We start from the raw sequence: 25,427 nt of genomic DNA on the forward strand, positions 1-25,427 counted from the left end.
TTGAGTAATGGACAAAGTAATGAAGTCTAAATCAGGGTTGCAACATGAATGCATGGAGCATGGAGTTACAGACAGAGATTGCCATATGGAATGATGTGGTTGTGACAATAATCATAATGAATGAGACCTAGCTCAAGGAAGGACTTGTCTGGATGTTAAACATTCCTAATTGCAAAGTGTTCAAATAGACTGAATAGGAAAAAAAAGGAACAAGGGGTGGCATTTTTGGCTAAGGAGAACATTGCAGGAATGGGGAAAGAAGTTTCAAAGGGTTTGAGAACAGAATCAATTTGACGAATGCTAAGGCATAAGAGGGTGCAATAACCTTGCTTAGTGTAAACTATAGATCACTAATTCACTAGATTCGACGACTAACAGCACTCAGATGGCCAAAAAATAAAGGATTATGTTTACGCAGAGCCAGTAATTTCAGATAAAATATAGAGGGGATTAGATTAGATCAGATTACATTACAGTGTGGAAACAGGTCCTTCGGCCCAACAAGTCCACACCGACCCGCCGAAGAGCAACCCACCCATACATTTACCCCTTACTTAACACTACGGGCAATTTTAGCATGGCCAATTCACCTGACCTGCACATCTTTGGACTGTGGGAGGAAACCGGAGCACCTGGAGAAAACCCACGCAGACACGGGGAGAACGTGCAAACTCCACACAGTCAGTCGCTTGAGGCGGGAATTGAACCCGGGTCTCTGGCGCTGTGAGGCAGCAGTGCTTACCACTGTGCCACCGTGCCTTGTTCTAAAGCCTGCCCGGCAATGGGCCGGGTGATATGTTACAGATAAAGAGGAGGCCTGGATTATTGTGCTGATAAGGTGGTGTTAGGTGCTCATATTTGGAAGCTTTATTTATAGTGGTTGCATTGCTAGTATCCAAAGTCCCAAGATGTTAAGAATGTTGAGTTGCAAACAATAACAATTTAACTGTTGGAAGGTAAAATTCAGATGCGAAATGTAAAATAAATGGAAGAACCCTTAAAACACTGACATACATAGGGATCTGAGTGTACAGGTCCACAGATCCTGGAAAGTTGCAACATAGGTAGGCAAGGTGGTCAAGAAGACATACAGCAAGCTCACCTTTATTGACTGGGACATCGAATATAAAAGTTGGCAAGTCATGTTACAGCTGTACAAAACTTCCTGATGAAGGGCTTTTGCCCGCAACGTTGATTTTACTGCTCCTCGGATGCTGCCTGAACTGTTGTGCTCTTCCAGCACCACTAATCCAGAATCTGGTTTCCAGCATCTGCAGTCATTGTTTTTACCCTGTACAAAACTTTAGTTAGGCCACATTTTGGAATACTGCATGCAACTCTGGTTGCCACACTACGAGAAAGACATGAATGCTTTGGAGAGTGTGCAGAGAAGCTTTACCAGGATGTTGCCTGTTCTTGAGGGTTTTAGTTATGAGAAGTGGGGTAAGCTCAGATGGTTTTCACTGGAAAGATGGAGACTGGGGAGTGACCTGATAGAGGCCTACAAATTATGAGAGGCATAGGCAGGGTGGATAGTCAGAGACTTTTTCCCCCCAAGGTGTAAAGGTCAATTACAAGAGGGCACAGGTTCAAGGTGAGAGGTGTCAAGTTTAGGGAAGATGTGCAGGGAAACCTTTTCACACTGAAGCGGGTGGGTGCCTGGAACAGACTGCCAGTGGAGGTGGTGGAAGCAGACACGTTAGCAACATTTAAGGTGTTTCTGGATAAGACACGAACAGGAGGCAAATAGAGGGATAGATATCATGCTTGAGCAGTAAGTACCAGGTCTAAATTACAGGCAACATGGCTCAGGGATTAGCACTGCTGCCTCACAGCACCAGAAACCTGGTTTCAATTCCAGCCTCAGGCGACTGCCTGTGTAGAGTTTGCACATTCTCCTAGTGTCTGCTCCAGTTTCCTTCCACAATCCAAAGATGCGCAGGTTAGGTGAATTAGCCATGTGTTCAAGAATGTGTAGGTTAGGTGCATTAGTTAGGGTTAAATGTAGAGTAATAGGGTAGGGGAATGGGTCTGGGTGGGTTATTCTTTTGAGGGTTGGTGTTGGGGCAAATGGCCTGTTTTCACACTGTAGAGACTCTATGATCTATGATAAAGATTAAGAATAAAAACAGGCTTGGACGGCCAAAGAGCCTCTTCCTCTCTGTATTTTATTGTATTGTATTATTATATTGTTTTGTATTATATTGAGATGAAAGAAAATTGGAGTCTTGAGGGTTGTTTATCTGTATTTCTACCTGGACAAGGCCCATGAGATTCAGGTTGCCATGGAGATGTGCTTTAGGAGGAAAAGGTTTTCTCAGATATCTCTGAGACTCTTAGACAAGAAGTCTTTCAGAATCTAGGAGAAATGAAGCAACCAGAGGTTGAAAAGTCACAATGGTTCATCACACAGGAATGCAGGTAGGACTTTACGATTGGATCAAAAGATCAAATTATTCTGAATTCAAACAAAACTAGAACAAAATCACATAGCTCATACTACAGCAAGAATCTTCAGGGGAAAAAAATCCTCACTATCAAAGACTTGAGTTAAATGTTGATCAGACTGGGAGAATAAACTCCTCAGAACACTGAGTCCACATAAACAAAATTACTACTTTAAGAAAAGTACTTGTGAAATACTTTTGTTATCGGTTTTAAAAGTAAAAGGAGAGAGTTCTGTTCTGTAGTTCCAAGTAAAGTTGCCTCCAAAAATATTGTTTTGCCAAGTGCTTTTAGTAAAAATCTTAAAATGTGCAATTTTTTAATGTTATTCTGTCAGCTACCAACGAGAAGCTTGAATTTCTTTTTCCTTCAAAGTTATTTGTCTCTACTGGTGTCACAAACATCTGCACTGCTTATTAAAAAATATGTGAAATGTCTGAAGGCTTTTCAAATTCAGCGGGCATAGCTATTCTTTCTCTTCTATAAAGGGAGCACAGAGGAAAAGATGTCAATGCAACAATATGACAACTAAAACAGAAGAGTTATACAATTCATCAATAATTTAGCAACTTTGGTTGCTATAGAACAGGTTCAAAATCAGTACATGTAATGCCAGTTCTAGGGTCTAGATTATGAAACTCATCTAAAATTTTCTTTCATGATAATTACTCATTCGGCAATAACAAAGATCATTTTACTGCAAAACTATTCAGCAAATGAGTCTTTACCTTTACCATCCCCATATACCAACATTTCTATTGTTTGCAATTAACTGGTTTGATTACTACTAATTAAGAAAAGTAAGAATCAAAATTCCCCACAAAATAGGTCATAAATAAATGATCAAATAATAAAAATACCTGGAAAAATTTCAAACTTGGGAAAGATAATGGCCACTTAAACAGTTTTAAAATTAAAGAATCATTCCTCAGAACATTTGGTATTTCAACTGGATGAGTGCTTCTTTAAAGTCAGCCCAATAAACAAATTGCAACATGTTAGCCTATAAGAACTAATGCATTATTAAAAGTATTTGAGTAATATATTACTCATTTTGATGAAATAAATTTTGCATACAGACTGGCCTGTGTTCATCAGTCTTTAAGACAAACTGGCATGGGTGAGTTTTCACATATGAGTTTCAAGTCAGCAATATAAATCATAAAATGTTGGTAATGATAGTAAATTAAAATACACTTTAGCTGTTGGTACTATTTAATAAATTCATCCTGTACATTACTGAGGCATGGAACACCTTGTTCTTAAATAGGAACTCTTCTTTTTGCTGGACTATCAAAGCAGCTATACAGAAGTACCAAAATTACAAGCATTCAGCATTGTAAGTGACGAAAATTGTAATTTCATGCTGCCTGACACCACGAACCAATGATCTTACCTCCACGAAGAGTATAACCATCATACAGAATCTCTGATTATCATAGTTTACAGACCTAACTAACAGCTTTCATCCCACTTCAAGCCATTATTAATGCATTTAAAAGATGGCAATAAGACGTCAGTTTAATTAAGGAAAATAATGGGAAGAAGGGACTCGGACATTGGTACAGTCACACTACAATTAATAGCATGCCCTGGTCAACTCATCAGAATGCTGATTCATTATTCCCTCATTATCCTTAGGCCAACACACCCAAGAACAGAATTTTGTTTTAAAAATAGTAATATGTATCAAGATTTCCTTTAGACTCTGACTTAAGAGAATCCAAGCACACAGTGGGTTTAACCATGACAAAAACTGACAAAATGCCTAACCCTGCTGTCCTTGATACTAATAGAAGTTACAAACAAGAAATGTAAACTGTGATTACTACTGATACCACTTTCCACAATCTGGTAGATTTGTTAGACAATTTAGCCTTGAGCTACATTTCTCATTCATCGATTGACTACAGAGACCAAAACAGAATGAAGACTATTGACACGTGAACATTTTAAACAAATCCATGCAGAACTTTCTGACCTTCAAGAAGGTCCCACCCATAACATGTACCAAATTGAAATTTGAATAATCATTCCTTTCCTGTTACTTTGCATGACCGGATACAAGCAAGTTTTCAGTGTTAATGTGTTTTAATCCTACTAAATCATGCCCTAGTTTTCAGATTCCAGAATGTGCAATGAAATAGTAAAGTTTAAATAATAGCAAGTGCTTTAATATACATTTATTTTGCTAGAAATCCATCTCTGAATCATATTAGCTATACTGGAAATACAAAATCAACGCCTGAGTGACTGGTATTACATTTGCTCGAGGCAAACTACTTTATAAAGAAAGATGCTTTATTTCATGTTAAAGTTTATGATTTAACTACCTTTGCTTCTGTGCATTAGATTATTCCACTGAGTCGGCTATCATTTTTGTATTTCCTCACTATTCTTAGCTTCTGCTGACATTTAATTGCAACTGTGAATTAGTGTGGAGGGACAGTCAGTTGTGATTCAAGTTTAAGGGAGGGGTATTCATACAGGGCTGATAAAATGGTCTGAACTGCCGGAAATATTTGGTTCACAGTCATCAATATTCTGGACCACTCTTTAATTAAAACCTCTCTCTCTACCTGGCTAGGTCAGAACAGAAGAAATCACCACCTCAACCTCACAAGAGAGCAATTTTCTTTTATTCACTCATGGGATGTGGGCATCGTGGGCTGGTCAGCTTTTATTGTAATTTCCATCAGTGCTGTCAATGTGCTTTTTTGTTTCTAGTTTCTGACAATGAACAGACAGTAAATAACCCCAGCTGAACTAGAGACCAGGGTCTTCCGAACAGAATGGAATTAAGGTGTACATTGATTACTGGGATGGGAAGCAATCTACTTAATGTTTTTAAATATAACAAGTTTTCCAAACTCTCTCCATGAGAAAAATGGTCAATAAAATCCAAAAATATTATAAGCTAGGCTTAATGTCCGAAACAAGTTATAATTACTGCTATTATTAAACTAGTGCTTTACTTATCCGCTATTTGTCATCAGGTCTGGGAAAATGATATCAAGATAGAGCCCCAACTTAGTTTATTTTACGTTTGCATTGCTAGCTCAATTCACATACACAATACCTCAAGTCAAGATTACTAACCTTCTGCAATTTAAAAATGAAACAATATTTTTAAAAGTCTTACCCTTTGACTGCGTAATGTGACACCTGCGGACTTGAAGTCTGGAAATTTGATGCCTGCTGTCTCTGGTACAGCCTATAAAACAGGAGTAGGCAGGATATTTTGATACAGAAGGATGACAAAGATGTAGAAATAAGAAAAACAGTTCTGGGTACCACACCTTTTGTATAACAAAGTACATAATTTCTCTTCTTTGGGATTATTACAGCATCAATTAATTATCTTTTATTTATAAAATGTAGCAGAGAAAATTATTATGCATAGAACAGCAGAAGATTCTAGTCAATGTGGCAATCACTAATTAATTTTTGATTAGTTAACTTAAAAAAAAACTCCAGCAGCAATTCTATTCAGATCTGCAAAAAATGCATTAGCATGTGTTGACTGTTTGTCTCACTTGTTACAACACTATATACTTCTGGCACAAATTAAGTTTAATACAATTGCAGAAATCCCTGTAAGAGACACACAAAAAAAAACACTTTCTTAAAAGCCTCCAGCTTACCAAAATTACCAAATATTTTTAGTTTATGGAAAATAACATGAAGGATTTTCAGTGCAGTTGTCAAACAGTTCAGAACTTGCATTGTTTATTCATCTTTGTATAATCTGTTCTCAAGTCAGCTCAAAGTTACTGCCAATATTATATTAAATGTGACAAAAGGAGATCATAGACCGGATTACTTCCTATGCTCATGTACCTCCTAACAGTCTATTAACCATTTCCTATCTCATTTTTTAAATCATAAAATAATTAGATGAACTTCAATTGATCAGAAGATTTACAAGTGCTGAATGGAATCAAGTATTCTGCATCTTGAACAAAAGCAAGCCTTAAATGATGGTCTCAAACTGTGACAAATACTCTGAAATAAAATGCTCAAGATGGTCAAACACATTAACTTGCTCCAAATATTGATGCAATTATTCAAGCTAAGAGATAACAGGTGCTGTGCAGCATACAAAATATAAATGCAAGTATTAGCAATACTGACTGAAGCAATGTTTAAAGCAGTAAGTGTAATTTTAGACATAAGAGTTATGAATCTGTCATTCAGACTTGTAGCAATCCTGTCTGAAGTAATTAAATGCCACTGGATTACTTGTAACTATGACAATGGACTAGGTTTACTAAAAATAGATGCTGGGAGAAGCAGATCAGCATCAAGTTTGAGCAACAATTAATAAAAAAACACAAGGATTTAAATTCCTTTCCTTTGCTTTGCATCATTTCCAATTGAAACAGACTTGTGTGATATAAAATGCTCAAATAGTCTATTCAAGCATGTTCTTGTACTTTTAAAACAACATGTATATCAGCACTTACTGGTTTTTCTGTTTCTTTTTTCTGCGGCAATTTCTTTTTTGCTGCCTTGCGCTCTGCCCGACGCATTTCTGTCGTATTATCTGCAGCTGTGATGAGTTTCTGCAAATCTTGTGTTTTCTTTTCTCTTTCTTTTTTCCTCATTTCAATTTTTCTTAGTTCTTGTATTAAATACTCTTCTTCAGCTACCTACAAACAAGAGTTGAATATTATATCAAAACAATGCTGACCCCTAGTGGGCAAGTTGCATAATATCCTAGATTGACAAGTTTTTTTAAAAAAAAGCTGCACAGAGATTTGTTTGCTGGAATGGGAGTAAAGTTCATTTTCAAACTGCAATTCTTTTTCTATTTTCTCTTTAAATTTCACTTCCTTAAGTTGATAGGTTCAAGTTCACAGCCAACAAGTTTTTTATGGTAGTTTATACAAATCGCAATTGTTCATGTACAGTTGAATATCAGGTATTGATGATTATGTACAGGAGCAAACATAATGTTGTCCTCATTCAGCAATTATAGTTACATTTAGTAAGCAGTAGCTGTAACACTGGTTTCTTATTCAAGTTTAAGACTGTCACCTTTAATTTTGTCCATTTAACATCGACTAACCAGCACAGAAAACGTATACGTTAAATAAGCTTGACCATGTGTTATTGCTGAGTGCTACATGATTAAAAACAAAATCTTGAAAGATATTTATCATATAAACGAATTAACAGGCACTTTGAAAATGTGAAAATATCTTCTAATCCTAGCCGTTTCTAAAACAATGTTTAATCTGGAATTACTGATCTCCCTCTATATTTCTGCCCTCTGAAATAATTCAATACTTCATGCTCCTGTGACAGTACAAGGTGCTGAAACACAATGCACTTTTCTTTAGCAGTTATTACTTTTATCTTCTTGCACCTCTCTTTGATTTTAAAAACTCTAAACTACTTGATCTTACCACATCCTCTTTGGATTCAGTTAGCTTAGCTAGCGGGATAACTGGTTTGTGATGCAGAGTAATGACGACAGCATGGGTTCAATTCCTGCACCATCTGAGTTTACCAAGGACACTCTTTGTCAACCTCTCCCTTTGCCCAAGATGTGTCCCTCAAGTTAAACCACCAGCAGTCATCTCTGTCTCTAATTAAAGAGCAGCCCAATGATTCAATAGGACTATGCCAACTTTGCCTCTACTACAATTCCTACAAAAGCCAAAATCTCCTCACATCTTTTACTGATTCCTGCTTGATAACCAGTTTGTTCCATTTATTAGATTTTGTATTTTACAGTTGTTTGCTGACTAATACAGAGGAACCTCGATTATCCGGCATTTAGTTTTGGATTATCTGAGCAAGATCACAAGGTCCCGATGCTTGGCTAACTATATTATCCGGTATTCGATTAACTGAACGAAATACTCCCCGCCTGTGTCCTTCGGATAATCGAGGTTCCTCTGTATTAGATGTTTTCTCTTTCCAATGTACTACGTTATGCTGGATTATTTTTACCTGCTCTGGTGTTCTGTTGTACAGTCTTTCAAGCTGTTCTTTTCTCCGTCTCTCATGTCCAGCGTCAAAGACAGAGAGTTTGGGATCAGAACCAGGTGGAGCACGGATCTTCGTTAACTTTGCACAAATACTATAATACCGTTCTTTCAAATCTTCCACTGAACGTTTCTATCAAGATATTAAAAAAACAAATTGCACGTGCTAAATGCATCAAAAGTTTATTTATTTTGTATGAATGAACAGCTCATGAATAAGGATTACAAGCAGAATCAGCACACAAGATAACAACATATCCATTAGACCATAATACGTAGGAGCAGAATTAGACTATTCAGCCCCACTGAGTCTATTCCAGCAATCATAGCTGATATATTTCTCAACTCCATTTTCTTGCCTTCTCCTTTATTATCTTACTAATCAGCAATACACCTCTGCTCTTGTATTCTAGTCCTCTTGAAATGAATGTTAACATTGGATTTGCCTTTCTACCTGCCAAGTGAATCTGCACGTCAACCTTAAGAGAATCCTAAACTAGGATTTCCAAGTCCCTTTAGGCTTTAGATTAGAAGACAGTCTACACCTCTATTCTTCCTACCAAAGTGCACAACCACAAAATTTCCCCTCATTGTATTCCATTTGCCACTTCTGTTCATACGCTGATAGCCTATCCAGGCCCTTCTGCTGCCTCCACTAACCATATGTCACCTGCAAACCTTGCAACAGTTCTGTCATCCAGACTGTTAATATACAACATGAGTGCTTGTGGTCCCAACATGTACCCCTACAGAATTCCATTAGTCACCGGCTGCCATCCTGGAAAAAAAAACCCTTGATCCCCACTCTCTGCCTTCTGCCAATCAACCAATCTTGTATCCATGCCAGTATCTTGTCTCTTAATACCATGGACTTTTATTTTATTTAGCAGCCTCCAGAACAGCACTTGTCAAAGGCCTTCTGGAAATCCAAACAGACCATGACCACTGGCTTTCCTCTGTCAAACTTGCTCATTACCTCCCCAAAGAATTCTAACAAATTTGTCAGGCATAACCTCCCCTTGATAAAACTAAGTTGACCCTACCCTATGTTATCATGGACTTCCAAGAACTCCAGAATCTCATCCTTAGAGCAATGGACTCTAAAATTATACCAAGGATCAAGGTCACACTAATGGACTACCGTTTCCATGTCTTCTTCTTCCCTCCCTTCTTCAACAGAGATGTTATATTAGACTCTGGGCAAGTCCAATCATCTGGGAATCTCCCTGACTCCAGTCATTCTGAAAAATTACCACAAATGCCTCACCAATCTCCTCAGCAATCTCCTTCAGAACTCTGGAACTTGGGTAGTTTATCCACCTTCAGATCTTTCAGCCTCCCCTCTCTTGTCTGCTTTCTAAAGGAACCCTTCCCTCCAGGACACCGTGCTGCACTCTTCCTTCACTCCCAACACCTCCCCACAGTCCCATGACACCTTCCCCCACAACTGCCAAACGTGTAAAGCCCAACCATTTACCTTCTCCATCTTCACTATCCAAGGGCCCAAACATACTTACCAGGTGAAGCAGCACTTTACCTGCATTTCACACAATTTTGCCTACTGCATTCACTGCTCACAATGTGGTCTCTACATTGGGGTAATAAAGCGTAGACTGGATTACTACTTCACAGAACATCTACACTCTGCCCACAAAAAAACCCCTGAAATTCCAGTTGCATAGCACTTTAACACGCCACCTTGTTTCCTGGCCAACATCTGTCTCAGGTCTATTGCAGTGTTCCAGCACGAGCTGGAAGATTATGCCTTATATTGTTATTAAGCCAACGAGCGATCAATATACAAAAAAAATCTAGGTTACCAGAGAAAATGCCAATAAATGATCTCTCAAACATAGTAAAGAGACAGCATTTTATACCCATAGTGTGCTCTATCTTATTTTTCTCTAATTCACACCATAAAATGTTTATTTATTAATCAGGTTCTCATTAGATAATCAATAAATTTAGTATTGTTATACAAAGCCGCTGACATTTTGCATTATTTGCATAAATGTATGGGAATGAGATAGGAACAAAGCTGTTAATTCTATTAGGGTTCTTTCATACATAAACTAACTGTTCAAAACTATGTACATCAGAAGCTAGGGAACAAAGCTGTTAATTCTATTAGGGTTCTTTCACACGTTAAACAAACTAACTATTCAAAACTATGTACGTCAGAAGCTAGGGAACTATCTGGTCCTGGTCATTGCATCATGATTTCATAGCAACTTGTTATGGCAAGTTTCTGGGAAACAGGACCTGAAGAAGGGCCTGTGCCCGAAACGTCGAATCTCCTGTTCCCTGGATGCTGCCTGACCTGCTGTGCTGTTCCAGCAATAAAGTTTCAACTGATAATCTTTGTTGAGAGAGTGGTGCTGGAAAAGCACAACAGGTCAGGCAGCATCTGAGGAGCAGGAGAATTGATGTTTCCTTCATCAGGAATCTGCCTGACCTATGGTGCTTTTCCAGCACCACACTCTCGACTCTGATCTCTCACATCTGCAGTCTCTCACTTTCTCCTAACTGATAATTTTTGCTTGGATACATTCATTCTCATGGTCACCTCACTTAGCCCTTTATTAAAAGTAATTTTATTAATACAAAATGTATTCTCATAAATATGGGGTTTCTTTTTAGCTATTATTTCTTTCATACTTTATCAGGGACCCTGCAGCCATCCAGACTCAATATCATATTCAATAGTTTTAGGGCCTGAGCTCTCCTACGTCCTAGCCCCATAATCCACATATTAGGCCTTGTTATCACATAGTTTGTCATTACACATTACCTGTTGTTAATCACTAACAGTCTCCATTAACAGCTATTCACTCTCCTAACCAGATCGTTATCCACTCCTTTGTCTGTCCAACTGTTCTCTCTCTGGGCTCTATCCCCACTTATCGTTTACTCCTTGCCCCTTCCCCCGACCCTATCTTATGTGTATAAACCGACATTTTCCTAGCTACCATCAGTGCTAAGGAAGGGTCACGAGACCAGAAAGCTAACTCAGATTTCTCTTCACGGATGCTGCCAGATGTGCTGAGTTTCTCCTGCAACTTTGTTTCTATTACCTTCTCTTTATTGTTGGCCACTGCACTCACCTCTGCCCCCAAATCTCAGTATGCTGCTGGTCATAGAGTCATAAAGATGTCATAGGGCCCCTCAAAGATCAGCAAAGCGGCCTTTGTGTAGAGCCGCAGAAAATGGGGGAGACACTAAATGAATATTTTGCATCAGTATTTACTGTGGAAAAGGATATAGAAGATATAGACTGTAGGGAAATAGATAGTGACATCTTGCAAAATGTCCAGATTACAGAGGAGGAAGTGCTGGATGTCTTGAAACGGGTAAAGGTGGATAAATCCCCAGGACCTGATCAGGTGTACCCGAGAACTCTGTGAGAAGCTAGAGAAGTGATTGTTGGGCCTCTTGCTGAGATATTTGTATCATAGATAGTGGGAGAAAGTGAGGACTGCAGATGCTGGAGATCAGAGCTGAAAAATGTGTTGCTTGAAAAGCGCAGCAGGTCAGGCAGCATGCAAGGAGCAGGAGAATCGACGTTTCGGGCATAAGCCCTTCTTCAGGAATCCATCATCGATAGTCACAGGTGAGGTGCCGGAAGACTGGAGGTTGGCAAACATGGTGCCACTGTTTAAGAAGGGTGTCTTCCTCTGTGAAAATTTACGTAAAGTACCTATTCAGTTCCTCCGCCACTTCTTTGTTCCCCTTTACTAATTCTCCAGCTTCATTTTCCAATGGTCCAATGTCCATTCTTGCTTCTCTCTTTCCTTTTAGATATTTAAAAAGCTCTTGCAATCTTCATTTATTTTACTAATTACCATACTCTCATTTCATCATCTTCCCCTTTATTGCTTTTTCAGTTATCCTCTGCTAATTTTTAAAGGTTTCTCACTAATCTTCTATGCTTTTTCATTTGCTTTTATGCTGTGTCTGTTTCATCTTGTCAGTCATGGTTGCCTCATCCTCCCCTCAGCCCTCAGTATGTTTCTTATTCCTTGGGAAGAATTTCTGCTGTGCCTCCCAAATTACCCCAGAAACTCCTGCCATTGCTGCATCTTCTCTGCTAGGCTATTCTTCCAATCAACTCTGCTCCTCTTTCATGTCTTTGCAGTTACCTTCACTCAATTGTAATCCCATTGTATCTGATTCCATCTTCTCTCTCTTAAACTACAGGGTGAATTTATGTTATTACAGTCACTGTCCCTTGGGGATTCCTTCACCTTAAACAAGCTAATCAAGTCTGCCTCATTATACATCACCAAATCCAGAACTGCCTATTCCCAAGATAGCTCTATGACAAGCTGATCAAAAAAATCTTGTAGATATTCCAAAATCCTTTTTCTTGAAATCCACTACCAACTTGAAGTTTCCCAATTCACATGCATATTGAAATCTCCCATGATTAACGTAATAGAAAAGGCATGTAAGCAAGGCACTATTTCCTGATTTATTTTCTTCCCAAACTCTGACTACTGCTTGGAGGCCTGTACACAACTCCCAACAGAATCTTTTTCCCTTTGCGGTTTCCCAACTCTACCCACACAGATTTTATGGCTTCTGACTTTATATCAAGTCTCATTATCAATTTAATTCAATTTCTTACGAACAAGACAAACCCACCCCTCTGCCCCTCCTTTCAAAAGGACATGTATGCTTGAATATTTAGTTTCCACCCGATCTCCTTGCAACCACATCTCTGTGATACCCACATCATGATACCTGTCAATTTCAATCTGCGCTACAAGCTCAGTTTACTTTGTTTTATTTACTGCATGCATTTAAGTACAACATCCTCAATCCTGCATTGACTACCCTCCTTCTCATTGTTGTCCCCTATCTGTGCCTGAAGTTAGACTCCTGACCCTTTCCAAATTCTCTGTCCGATTACTTGTTTTGGAAACTTTAATAACCACTGCTGAGCCCAACCCCACTTTAACATTTTCCATAATTGTCCATGCTGTACCAAAGCACCCACCCCCTAACACTATTTAATTTAAAGCTCTATCAGCTCTAGTTTTGCAATTTGCCAGGACACTGGTCACAGAATAATTCAGATGGAGCCCTCCCATTGAAACAGTTCTCTCTCCTTGCCCAATACTGGTGCCAATGTTCCATGAATTCAAACCTGTTTCTCCCATACCAATCTCTGGGACACTAGTTTACCTCTTTAATCTTGGTGAGCCCCTGTCAGTTTGCTCATGGCTCAGGTAGTCATCCAGAGATTATTACCTTTATCATGCATAAAAAGCAAGTTGCTACAGGTCTGATGGTATTTTCTGAACCTCATCAACTTTCTTCTTAGCCTTTACCTCTTACCTTAAATCTAGGCTTGCTGATTATTAATACCTCTACTAATGGAAAATGTGCCTTCCTACCCTCACTATCTATGCCCCTCAATCTTACAGACCTCTACGAGACCCCATCTCAACCTTAGCTGGTCCAATTAAATAACCCCAGCTTATGCAATCTTTCCTCTCTCAGACCCTCCAGACAGCATCCTGGTAAATTTCATCCACACCTTCTCTAATGTAAGAACACCTTTACAATAATTTAGTGACCAGAACTGTATGCAGTACTTCAACTGTGACCTAACCAAGGTTCTATACTAATTAAGAAACATAGAAAATAAGAAATGGAGTAGGCCATTCAACCTCTCAAACCTGTTCTGCCATTAATCATGATCATGGCTGATCACTGAGCTCAATATCTCAAGTCCATGAGCCACAGGAAGTGTATTTACCTCATTTTTAAATAGGGTTCCAGACTAATCTCCCTTCTCTTCCCTTTATAATCATCAAGTTTTGGAATACAAATATCCCATATGCTTTCTTAACCTTCCCTTTACCTACCTGCCATACTCCCTTCTGGAATCTGCGGATACTGCTTGGAGGCCTGAATACAACTCCCATCAGAATCTTTTTTCCCCTCTGGCAACTCTAACTACATCGATTCTACTTCTGACTCTATATCAATACCTCTGCCAGAACTGCCAGAGGAGGTGGTGAAAGCAGATAGAACAACTGCATTCAAGAAACACTTGGACGAATACGTGAAAAGGAGGGGAATAGAGGAATACAGATCCTGCACATGATAACAGCTTTAGTATGGAAGGGCAAAATGTGTCAGGGCAGGCTTGGTGGGCCCAAGGCCTATTCCTGTGCTGTTTTGTTCTTTATATGCACACTGACATCCCTTTGACTTTCAGTACTTTCCAGGGTCCTCTCGTTTAAAGTGCAACTCCTTGTCTCGTTAGCTGCCCAGCACATTACCTCAAGCATTTCTGGTTTGGATTCCATTTGCTAGTGCTCTACGAAGTTAACCAGACCATTAAAAAACACCTGCACGTGCAGATATCTTTTTCACTATTTATGACCTCACCAATTTTTTGTCATCCACAACATCTTGATTATATCCCATACATAGAGTCAGAGAATTATACAGAAAGGAAACAGACCCTTCAGTCCGACTCATCCGTGCTGACCAGATATCCTAAACCGATTTAGTGCCATTGGCCAGCATTTGGCTCATATCCCTCTAAACGCTTCCTATTCATGTACCCATCCAGATGACTTTTAAATGTTGTAACTGTACCTGCGCCCACCACTTCCTCTGGCAGCTCCTTCCATTTACACACCACCCTCTACATGAAAAAGTTGCCCCTTAGATCCCTTTTAAATCTTGTCCCTCTCACCTTAAACCTATGCCCTCTAGTTTTGGATTCCCCTACCCTGGGAAAAAGATCTTGGCTATGTACCCTATCCATGCCCCTCGTGATTTTATAAACCTCTATAAGGAACCCCTCAGCCTCCGATGATCCAGAGAAAAAAAACAACCTATTCAGCCTGGCCCAATAGCTCAAACTCTCCAATCCTATCAACATCCTTGTAAATCTTTTCTGATCCATACATTAAGTCCAAATCATTACTGTACACCACAAACAACAGGTGCCTAGCACCCAAGTCCTGCAGAATCCCACTGGAAACAGACTTCCGGTCACAGAAACATCAATTTACTATCACCCTCTGCTTCTTGTCTCTCATGGATCCAATGTGCTACTTTGCCTTGGATGCCAATGGACCTTTGTTTCTTGACCAGTCTGCCATATGGGACCTTAACAATAGCTTTGCTAATGTCCATGAAGAGCATATCAATTATCTAAATCAACATGCCTCTTACTTTAGCAAAAAATTGAAATCAATTTTTTTTTTTAACTCAAACTTTCTTTAACAAATCATTGTGACTCTGCAAGTGCAGGTATATTTTTATCCTCAGATTTCTTTCTCATAACTTCCCCTACATAAAGGTTAGACTGAGAGGCCAGTAATTTCCTGGTCCACCCATCCTCCCTTTCGTAAGAACTGGACAATGGTAGCAGCCCTCCACCTCACCAGTGGCCAGGGAGGATTTAAAAATTTTTTTGGTCAGATCCCGTCTCATCCTTCTAAACTCTAGTGTCTCTTCACAGGACAGATCCTTTATCAGCCTAGTGAACCCCTGCTGCACTCCTTCTATGGCAGGCATATGATTCCTTAGGTTGAGAGACCAAAACTGCATGCAGTATTCCAGCTATGGGCTCACCAAGGCCCTGTATAACTGCAGTTAAAACATCCCTAATTCAAATCCTGTTGCAATGAAGGCCAATATACCATTTGCCTTCCTAATTACTTGCCGCACCTGCCTGTCTACTTTCACTGCCTGGTGAACAAGGACACCAAGATTCCCTGCACATTGAAGTTTCCCAATATATCACTGTTTAAGTAATACTCAGCTGGTTTTTCACATGAAACTTAATATTTAGACATATCATACCTCAATCTGCTATGTGTTTGCCCACTAATTCAACTTGTTTCAATCACCATGAAGACTCCTTGTATTGTTCTCACAACCTCACCCAGATTTGTGTCATCAAACTTGGAAATGCTGCATTTGATACCCTTGTCTAGCTCATATCTACTGAAAAGCTCGGGCCCACTGAATAGCTAGGATCCTCGTGGTTCCCCACTAGTTACAAGATCCATTTATTCCCCATTCTTTGTTCACTGTCTGTCAATCAATTCTCAATTCATGCCAACATATTACCCAATCTAAATACACCACCTCCACTGGTTCTTCTTCATCTGTTCTGCTAGTTACATCTTCAAAAAATTCCAGTAAATTTGTTAAACATGATTTGCCTTTCATAAACCCATGCTGGCTCTGTCCAGTCCTGTCAATGCATTCCAGTGCTGTGTTATCATGACTTTTATAAGTGATTATACATTTGCACCACTACTGATGTGACGCTAACTGCTCAGTAGTTCAAGTTTCTTTATCTCTCCCTCCCTTTTTAAATAAGGGGGTTACTTTTCCCGCCCTTCAATCTGTAAGAACTGCTCCACAGACAATAGAAATTTGACCACCAATCCATTTATTATTTCCAGGGCAACTTCCCTTTAGTCCTCTGGGTGCAGATGATCAGGCCATGTGAATTTGTCAGTTTTGGAACACTATTACATTTCCTAATACTACTTTCTTTCTAATACCAATTTCCCTCAATTCCTCCCTCTCACTAAATCCTTGGTTCTGTAACATTTCTGGGTTATCTATGCTGTCTTTTCTTAAGATGGACTGAAGTCCATGTTCAATTATTCTGCTATTTGCCTTCCATGTTCAATTATTCTGCCATTATCTTAGGATTCTCGGGGAAGCCAGGGAGGAGATTGCCGAGCCTTTGTCTTTGATCTTTATGTTGTAATTGTCTACAGGAAAAGTGTCAGAAGACTGGAGGATAGCAAATGTTGTTCCTTTGTTCAAGAGAGAAAGTAGAGACAACTCTGGAAATTATAGACAAGTGAGCCTTAATTCGGTTGTGGTTAAAGTACTGGAAAGAGTTATAACAGATAGGACTTTATAATCATCTAGAGAGGAATAAGTTGATAACACTGTTTTGTGAAAGGTAGGTCATGCCTCACAAACCTCAGTGAGTTCTTTGAGGTAGATGAGGGTAAAGCGGTTGATGTGGTGTATATGGATTTCAGTAAGGCATTTGATAAGGTTCCCCATGATAGGCTACTGCAGAAAATACGGAGACATAGGATTGAGGAAGATTTAGTGGTTTGGATCAGAAATTAGCTAGCTGAAAGAAGACAGAGGGTGGTGGTTGATGGGAAATATTTATCCTGGAGTTCAGCTACTAGTGAGGTCCTGCAAGGATTTGTTTTGGATCCACTGTTGTTTGTCATTTTTATAAATGATCTGAATGAGGGCATAGAAGGATGGGTTAGTAAATTTGCAGATCACACTAAGGTCAATACAGTTGTGGACAGTGACGAAGGATGTTGTAGGTTAACAGAGAGACATAGGTAAGCTGCACAGCTGGGCTGAGAGATGGCAAATGGAAAAGTGTGAGGTGATTCACTTTGGAAGGAGTAACAGGAATGCAGAGTACTGGGCTAATGGTAAGATTCTTGGTAGTGTAGATGAGCAGAGAGATCTTGGTGTCCAAGTACATAGATCCTTGAAAGTTGCCACCCAGCTTGATAGGGTTGTTAAGAAGGCACACGGTGCGTTAGCTATTATTGGTAGAGGGACTGAGTTTCGGAACCACGAGATCATGTTGCAGCTGTACAAAACTCTGGTGCAGCCACATTTGGAGTACTGCTTACAGTTCTGGTCACTGCAAGATAGGAAGGATGTGGAAGCTTTGGAAAGAGTTCAGAGGAGATTTACTAGGATGTTGCCTGGTATGGAGAGAAGGTCTTATGAGGAAAGGCTGAGGAACTTGAGGCTGTTTTCATTAGAGAGAAAAAGGTTGAGAGGTGACTTAATTGAGACGTATAAGATCATCAGAGGTTTAAGACAGGGTGGACAGTGAGAGCCTTTTACCTCGAATGGTGATGGCTAGCACGAGGGGTGACAGATATAGGACAGATGTCAGAGGTTGTTTCTTTATTCAGAGCGTAGTAGAAGCATGGAATGCAGTGTCTTCAGCAGTAGTAGACTCGGTAAGTTTAAGAGCTGAAAATGTGTTGCTGGAAAAGCACAGCAGGTCAGGCAGCATCCAAAGTCCTTTTCCAGCAACACATTTTCAGCTCTGATCTCCAGCATCTGCAGTCTTCACTTTCTCCTCGGTAAGTTTAAGGACATTTAAATGGTCATTGCATAGGCATATGGACGAGAATGGAATAGTGTACGTTAGATGGGCTCCAGATTGGTTCCACAGGTCGACGCAACATTGAGGGCCAAAGGGCCTGTACTGCGCTGTAATGTTCTATGTTCTTTGCTCCTATTATAATTTCCCAGTTTATGACTGTAAGGGACGTACACTTTTCTTTATTAATCTTTTTTTCTCTTCACATATTTATAGAAGCTTTTATGGTCAGTTTTTACATTCTCTGCAATGTTACTATCACACTTTATTTTCTTCGATTGATCAAAGCTTTTATCCTCTTCTGTCAAATTCTAAAACGCTCATATTGCTTGCTGCTTTTTTTCTGGCAATTTTACATGTCTCCTCATTGGATCTAATACTATTCCTAATTTCTATTGTAGGCTATGAGTCAGTTGTTTTTCCAGTTTTATTTTTGCACCAGTCCCTAATCTTTCCCAACATATTCTCTTGCTTTTTATGCATTTTTTAAAAAATCCTTTTCGGTTTTCCTTTATCCTACCTGTTAATGCTTTCTCATACATTCTTTGCTTTCCGGATTTGCCCCACACTTTTTAAAGAGTTCTAAGGACTCTGCTGTAAAGAACTATTGGTATCTGCCATGAGCTTCTCTTTTCTTTCTTAAACCTAACCTTTATGACTGTTGACATCAGTATTTTCTTCTAATATCACTCACTTTATCTTTACGAGAAATCTGAGCGTATGGCAACTGACTGCTGTGAAAAAGTGTGGTGGTTTACCTTTTCTGATTGTTCTACCCTACAAGAGATCTACCAGGATAACAGAATCTGGGTCTGATTGCCAATCTTTGAAAAATCTGGCCAATATATATTTTGGGGGAAAATGCGCTGTTGATTTGGAATATTACTATGTAACCAGCTTTGGTGGAAACTGAAGGTTGGGTTGGGGAGTTGACATTTTATTAAGGAAAAACTGCAACTAACATGTGAGAAATGTTCATTTGCTACTGGCTTCTCAAATCTATTTTATCCTTGATTAAATCCTTGACAGGGAGTATGGAGTTAAATGGAAAGATAAGCAGTACAGACCTCCTAACAGTGGGCAGAACCGGGAAATAGATAGGACATGTTGAAAGGCAAGGTCACGGTGATCATGGGGGACTTCAAAATGCAAGGTGGGTGAATAATGTTGCCGGTGGATCCAAAGAAAGGGAATTCATGGAATGCTTACAGGATGGCTTTTGGAACAACGTGTGATGAAACCCATAAGGGAGCAGGCTATTCTGGACTTAGTGCTATATGATGAGGAGTTGAAAATGTGTTGCTGGAAAAGCGCAGCAGGTCAGGCAGCATCCAAGGAGCAGGAGAATCGACGTTTCGGGCATGACCCCTTCTTCAGGAATGAGGAAAGTGTGCCAAGCGGGCTAAGATAAAAGATAGGGAGGAGGGACTTGGGGGAGGGGCGTTGGAAATGCGATAGGTGGAAGGAGGTTAATGTGAGGGTGATAGGCCAGAGTGGGGGTGGGATGGAGGTGGAGGTGGAGAGGTCAGGAAGAAGATTGCAGGTTAGGAAGGTGGTGCTGAGTTCGTGGGTTGTGATTGAGACAAGGTGGGGGGAGGGGAACCAAACTTTATAAAAGATCTTAAAGTAAGGGAACACTTAGGTGGCAGCGATCATAATATGGTAGAATTCAGTCAAAGAGAGAAGACAAAATTAGATGTAATGGTGGTACAGTTAAATAAAAATAGTTATAGGGGCAGGAGAGAGGAACTGATGAAAAGTGACTGAAAGCAGAGGCTAGCAGGGAAGACAGTAGAGCAACAATGGCAGGGGTTTCTGGGTACAGTTGAGGACAGAGTACAGAGCTTCATCCCAAAGAAAAGAAAGATTATCCAGGGGGTGATTAGACAGCCATGGCTGACCAAGGAAGTCAGTAAATGTACCAAAGAAAAGAGAGATCCTTTAAAATGACCAAGAGCACTGGGAAATCAGAAGATTGGGAAGGCTACAAAAACAAACAGAGGATAACAAAGAGAGAAATAAGGAAGGAGAGAATCAAATATGAAGTAGGCTAGCCAGTAATATTAGAAATGGTAGTAAAAGTTTCTTTTAATACATAAGAAACAAACAAGAGGCAAAAGTAGACATTGGGCTGCTTCAAATTGATGTTGGCAGGCTAGTGATGGGAGATAAGGAAACAGCTGAAGAACTTAATAAGTACTTTGTGTCAGTCTTCACAGTGGAAGACATGAGTAATATCCTAACAATTAAGGAAAGTCGGGGGCAGAGTTAAGTATAGTAGCCACTACAAAAGAGAAAGCGCTAGAAAAGCTAAAAGGTCTAAAGATTGATAAATCTCCTGGCCCTGATGAGCTACAGCTTAGAGCTCTGACGGAAGTGGTTGAGGCAATAGTGAGGCATTGGTTGTGATCTTCTAAAAGTCACTGGAGTCAGGGAAAAGTCCCGGATGATTCGAAAATCGCTGTTTTAACCCCCTTCTTCAAGAAAGGATCAAAACAAAAGATGAAAATTTATAGCCGATTAGCCTAACCTCAGTTGTTGGCAAAATTCTATAATCCATTGTTAATGGTTGGATTGGATTAGAACAAGTCAGTATGGATTTAGTAAGGGGAGGTCATGCCAGACAAATCTGTTAGAATTCTTTGAAGAGGTAACAAGTAGGTTAGACTGGGAAACCCAGTGGCTGTTATCTACCTTGACTTCCACAAGGCCTTTGATAAGGTGCCTCATGGGAGGCTGCTAAGTAAGGTGAGGGCCCATCGTGTTCAAGGTGAGCTCGTAGCATGAACTGAGGATTGGCTGTCTTGACAGAAGGCAGAGAGTTTGGATAAAAGGTTCTTTTTCGGAATGACAGCCGATGACAAGTGGTGTCCCGCAGGGTTCAGTGCTGGGGCCGCAGCTGTTCACTTTATATATTAATGACCTGGATGAAGGGACTGTGGGCATTTTGGCAAAGTCTGCTGATAATACAAAGTTAGATGGACAGGCAGGTAGTAATGAGGAAGTGGGGAGGCTGCAGAAAGATTTAGACAATTTAGGTGAGTGGTCCAGAAATTGGCTGAGGAAATTCAATATAAGCAAATGCGAGGTCTTGTACTTTGGAAAAAAGAACACAGGCATGGACTATTTCTAAACGGTGAGAAAATTCATAAAGCCCAAGTTCAAAGGGATCTGGGAGTGCCAGGCAAGGATTCTCTGAAAGTTAACTTGCAGGTTGAATCCGTGATTAAGAAAGCAAATGTCATATTGTCATTGGTCTCAAGAGGGTTGGAATACAAAAGCAGCGATGTGCTTCTGAGACTTAATAAAACTCTAGTTAGGTCCCATTTAGAATACTTTGGGCCCCACACCTCAGGAAGGACATAATGGCACTGCAGCATGTCCAGCGGAGATTCACACGGATGATCCCTGGAATGATAGGCCAGCATACGATGAATGACTGAGGATCCTAGGATTGTATTCATTAGAGTTTAGAAGGTTGAGGGGAGATATAATAGAAACTTACAAGATAATGTATGGTTTAGAAATGGTGGATGCTGGGAAGCTGTTTCCGTTAGGCGGGGAGACTAGGACCTATGGGCACAGCCTTAGAATTAGAGGGGGTCAATTTAGAATGGAAATGAGGAGACATTTCTTCAGCCAGAGAGTGGTGGGCCTGTGGAATTCATTGCCATGGACCACAGTGGAGGCCGGGGCATTAAATGTTTTCAAGGAAGAGATTGATAAATTCTTGATCTTGCAAGGAATTCAGGGCTACGGGGAGCGGCGGGTTAAGAGGAGTTGAAATGCCCATCAGACATGATTAAATTGTGGAGTGGACTTGATCGGCCAAATGGCCCTACTTCCACTCCTATGTCTTATGGTCTCAAATAAAATTATAAAGCAAAATTTATGCTAAAAATCTGGATAAAGACTCAAGTACTTGCATTCCTATAGTGCCTTTTATGAACTCAGGATGCCTCAAGGATTTTAAGTGCTTGTTGTAACTTAGGAGCATATGGCAATCAATTTGTGCACAGCATGGTCCCATAGATAACTAAGTGATAAAAGCCAAATAATCTGCTTCTTTTTTGTGATCTTGATTGCTGGATAAATGTAGGCCAGGTATCAATGAATATTTCTACAATACCATTCATCATTATTAATGATTGTTGGTAAAGTACAGAAATAGGAGGATAAAGCAGATGAATGACGAGCTGGAAAGATGTTGCAGAATGGTTTATATCATCTATAACTACAGGTGAGATACGAGATGACTGCAGAATGTCTACTGTTATGCCTTTGCTTAAGAAGGGTGTTAGGAGAATCCTAGGAACTACAGAACTGGGAGTTTGACTTCAGTGGGTAAATTGATGGAAATGATTCTGAAAAGGTAGAATGTATATGCATTTGGAGAGGCAAGGAATAATTAGGGACAGTCGGCATGTTTTGTGGAAGGGAAATTGGGTCTCGCAAACCTGATCGAGTGTTTTGAAGAAGTAACCAGGAAGATTGATGAGGACAGAGCAGGAAACGTTGTTTATGTGGACTTGGAGTAAAGCCTTTGACAAGGTTCCGCATGGTAAACCAATTAATAAAATTAGATCACATGGGATTCAGCGTGAGCTTGCCAACTGGATACAAAATTGGCTTGAAGACAGGTCACAGAAGATGGAGGACGGGGTTTGTTTTTCAGACTGGAAGCCTGTCACCAGCATGGTTCCACAGGGATTGGTGCTGGGTCCACTTTTCTTTGTCATTTATTTAAATGATTTAGATTTGAATATAGAAGACACCGTTCATAAGCTTGTGGATGACACCAAAATTGATGGCATAGTTGACAGTGAATTAAGTTTCCTATGATTACAAAGAGATCTCAATCAATTGGGCTGTGGCAGATGGGGTTTAATTTGAATAAATGTGAGGTACTGCATTTTGGTAAAACAAACAAGGATAGGAATTATACAATTAATGGTAGGGCCCTAGGTAGTGTTGCAGAACAGAGAGACCTTGGGGTTCAGGCACATAATTCTTTAAAGTTTGCATCACACATAGATAGGGTGGTTAAGAAGGTAAGCATGCTAAACATGTTCATTGCTCAGACCTTTGAGTGTGGGATTTGGGATGTTATGTTGAGGTTGTACAGGACTTTGGTGAGATTTACCAGGATGTTGCCAGGGACGGAGGGTTTGAGTTATAAGGAGAGGCTGGACAGGTTGGGACCTTTTTTCACCAGAGCGTAGGAAATTGAGGGATGCCTTCATCAAGGGGTATGGATAATGTGAATCGCAGGTGTCTTTTCCCTAGGGTGGGTGATTTCAAGTCTCGGGGACATATTTTTAAGGTGAGAGGAGAAGGATTTTAAAAAAAAGATGAAAGGCAATTTTTTTTTAGAAACAGAGATGGTTCATGGTGAAATTAACCAGAGGAAATGTGGATGCAGGTGCAGTTATGTTTAAGAGACATTTAGATAAGTACATGACTAAGAAATGTTTGGAGGGATATGGGCCAAGCTCGGGCAGGTGGGACTAATTTAGTTTGAGATTATGATTGGCATGGACTGATTGGACTGAAGGGTCTGTTTCTGTGCTGTACATCTCTATGACTCTCAGCGAGAGTTTTAGATCTCTGGGACAGACTCGAGGGAGGACAGTATGTGTACAAGCCGGGTGGGTTGCACCTAAACAGGGCTAGCACTCAGTTCCTTGAAGAGCGTTTTACTAATGCTGCTGAGAGGGCTTTAGACTAACTTAGCAGAGGTATAGGAATCAAGAGAGAATATTAGAGAAGAATAGAAGGGCTCACAAAATACGTCAAGAGATAGTTGGCAGGACCATAGAGAATAGTGTGTCAATAGGTGAAGTTGGAGTAAGGGAGAAATGAATGACGTCTAAATCAAGATTACTGTGCATCTATATGAATGTACAGATAATATATATATAGTAAACATTTACAGATTGCCATTTACAAATATGAAGCCCTGGCTTAAGAAAGGGCAATTCTGGGTGTTAAATATTGCTGGGTACAAGGCACTCGGAAAAGGAGAAGAGGGAAAGAAAGTGGCAAAAAGATTGAAGAATCGAAAATATCATACCCTTATTCAAAAAAGGTTGCAAGGATAAGCCCAGCAATTACAGTCCAATCAGTTTAACTTCAATGGTAAAAAAGCTTCTGGAAACAAATATCGTGGATAAATTAGTAGTCAATGGAATAAAGTGAATTAACATAGGAAAGCCAACATGGTCTTCTAAAGGGTAAATCATATTTAATTAACTTGGAGATTTTGTTAGAAGAGGTAACAGAAAGGGTTGATGAGACTAATGCATGGTTAGAAAGCTTTTGATAGTGATACACTACAGATTTGTGAGGAAAGTGATGGCTCATGAAATACAAGTATATTACCAACATGGATTTTTTAAAAATTGAGTGATAGGCAACAGAGTAATGGTCAATTAGTATTTTTGGGGACAGGCGACTGACTGTGTGGAGTTTGCACGTTCTCCCCGTGTCTGCGTGGGTTTCCTCCGGGTGCTCCGGTTTCCTCCCACAGTCCAAAGATGTGCAGGTCAGGTGAATTGGCCACGTTAAAATTGCCCGTAGAGTTAGGTAAGGGGTAAATGTAGGGGTATGGGTGGGTTGCGCTTCGGCAGGTCGGTGTGGACTTGTTGGGCCGAAGGGCCTGTTTCCACACTGTAATGTAATGTAATCTAATCTAATCTTGGTGTGCAGGGGACAGTTTGTGAATGATATGAACAGTGATTCTGACAGGTGGTGGTTCTTCACCCAGAAGTAGGAAATAAATAATTTTTATATCAAAATCAGAAAGCTAGTTGAGTCGTACAATTTTTATATGC

At 39.9% G+C, this 25,427-nt stretch overlaps 1 protein-coding gene across 3 annotated transcripts in view; it reads right to left on the bottom strand.

The window, feature by feature from the left end:
* Nucleotides 1-25,427, bottom strand: part of dmap1 (DNA methyltransferase 1 associated protein 1) — an 81,119-nt gene that overhangs the window by 12,353 nt on the left and 43,339 nt on the right. For all 3 annotated transcript variants that reach the window (XM_043699084.2, XM_043699086.2, XM_043699085.2), the window contains 3 exons: nt 8,407-8,574; nt 6,912-7,097; nt 5,588-5,659 (listed from right to left, as the gene is read on the bottom strand). In XM_043699084.2, the coding sequence (XP_043555019.1) occupies nt 5,588-5,659; nt 6,912-7,097; nt 8,407-8,574 (426 nt within the window). The remainder of the gene's footprint in view (nt 1-5,587; nt 5,660-6,911; nt 7,098-8,406; nt 8,575-25,427) is intronic.

This window comes from Chiloscyllium plagiosum, unplaced genomic scaffold, assembly GCF_037043375.1.
Source record: "Chiloscyllium plagiosum isolate Xiang-an unplaced genomic scaffold, Cpla_swu_hap1 HiC_scaffold_9, whole genome shotgun sequence".
Taxonomy (NCBI): Eukaryota; Metazoa; Chordata; class Chondrichthyes; order Orectolobiformes; family Hemiscylliidae; genus Chiloscyllium; species Chiloscyllium plagiosum.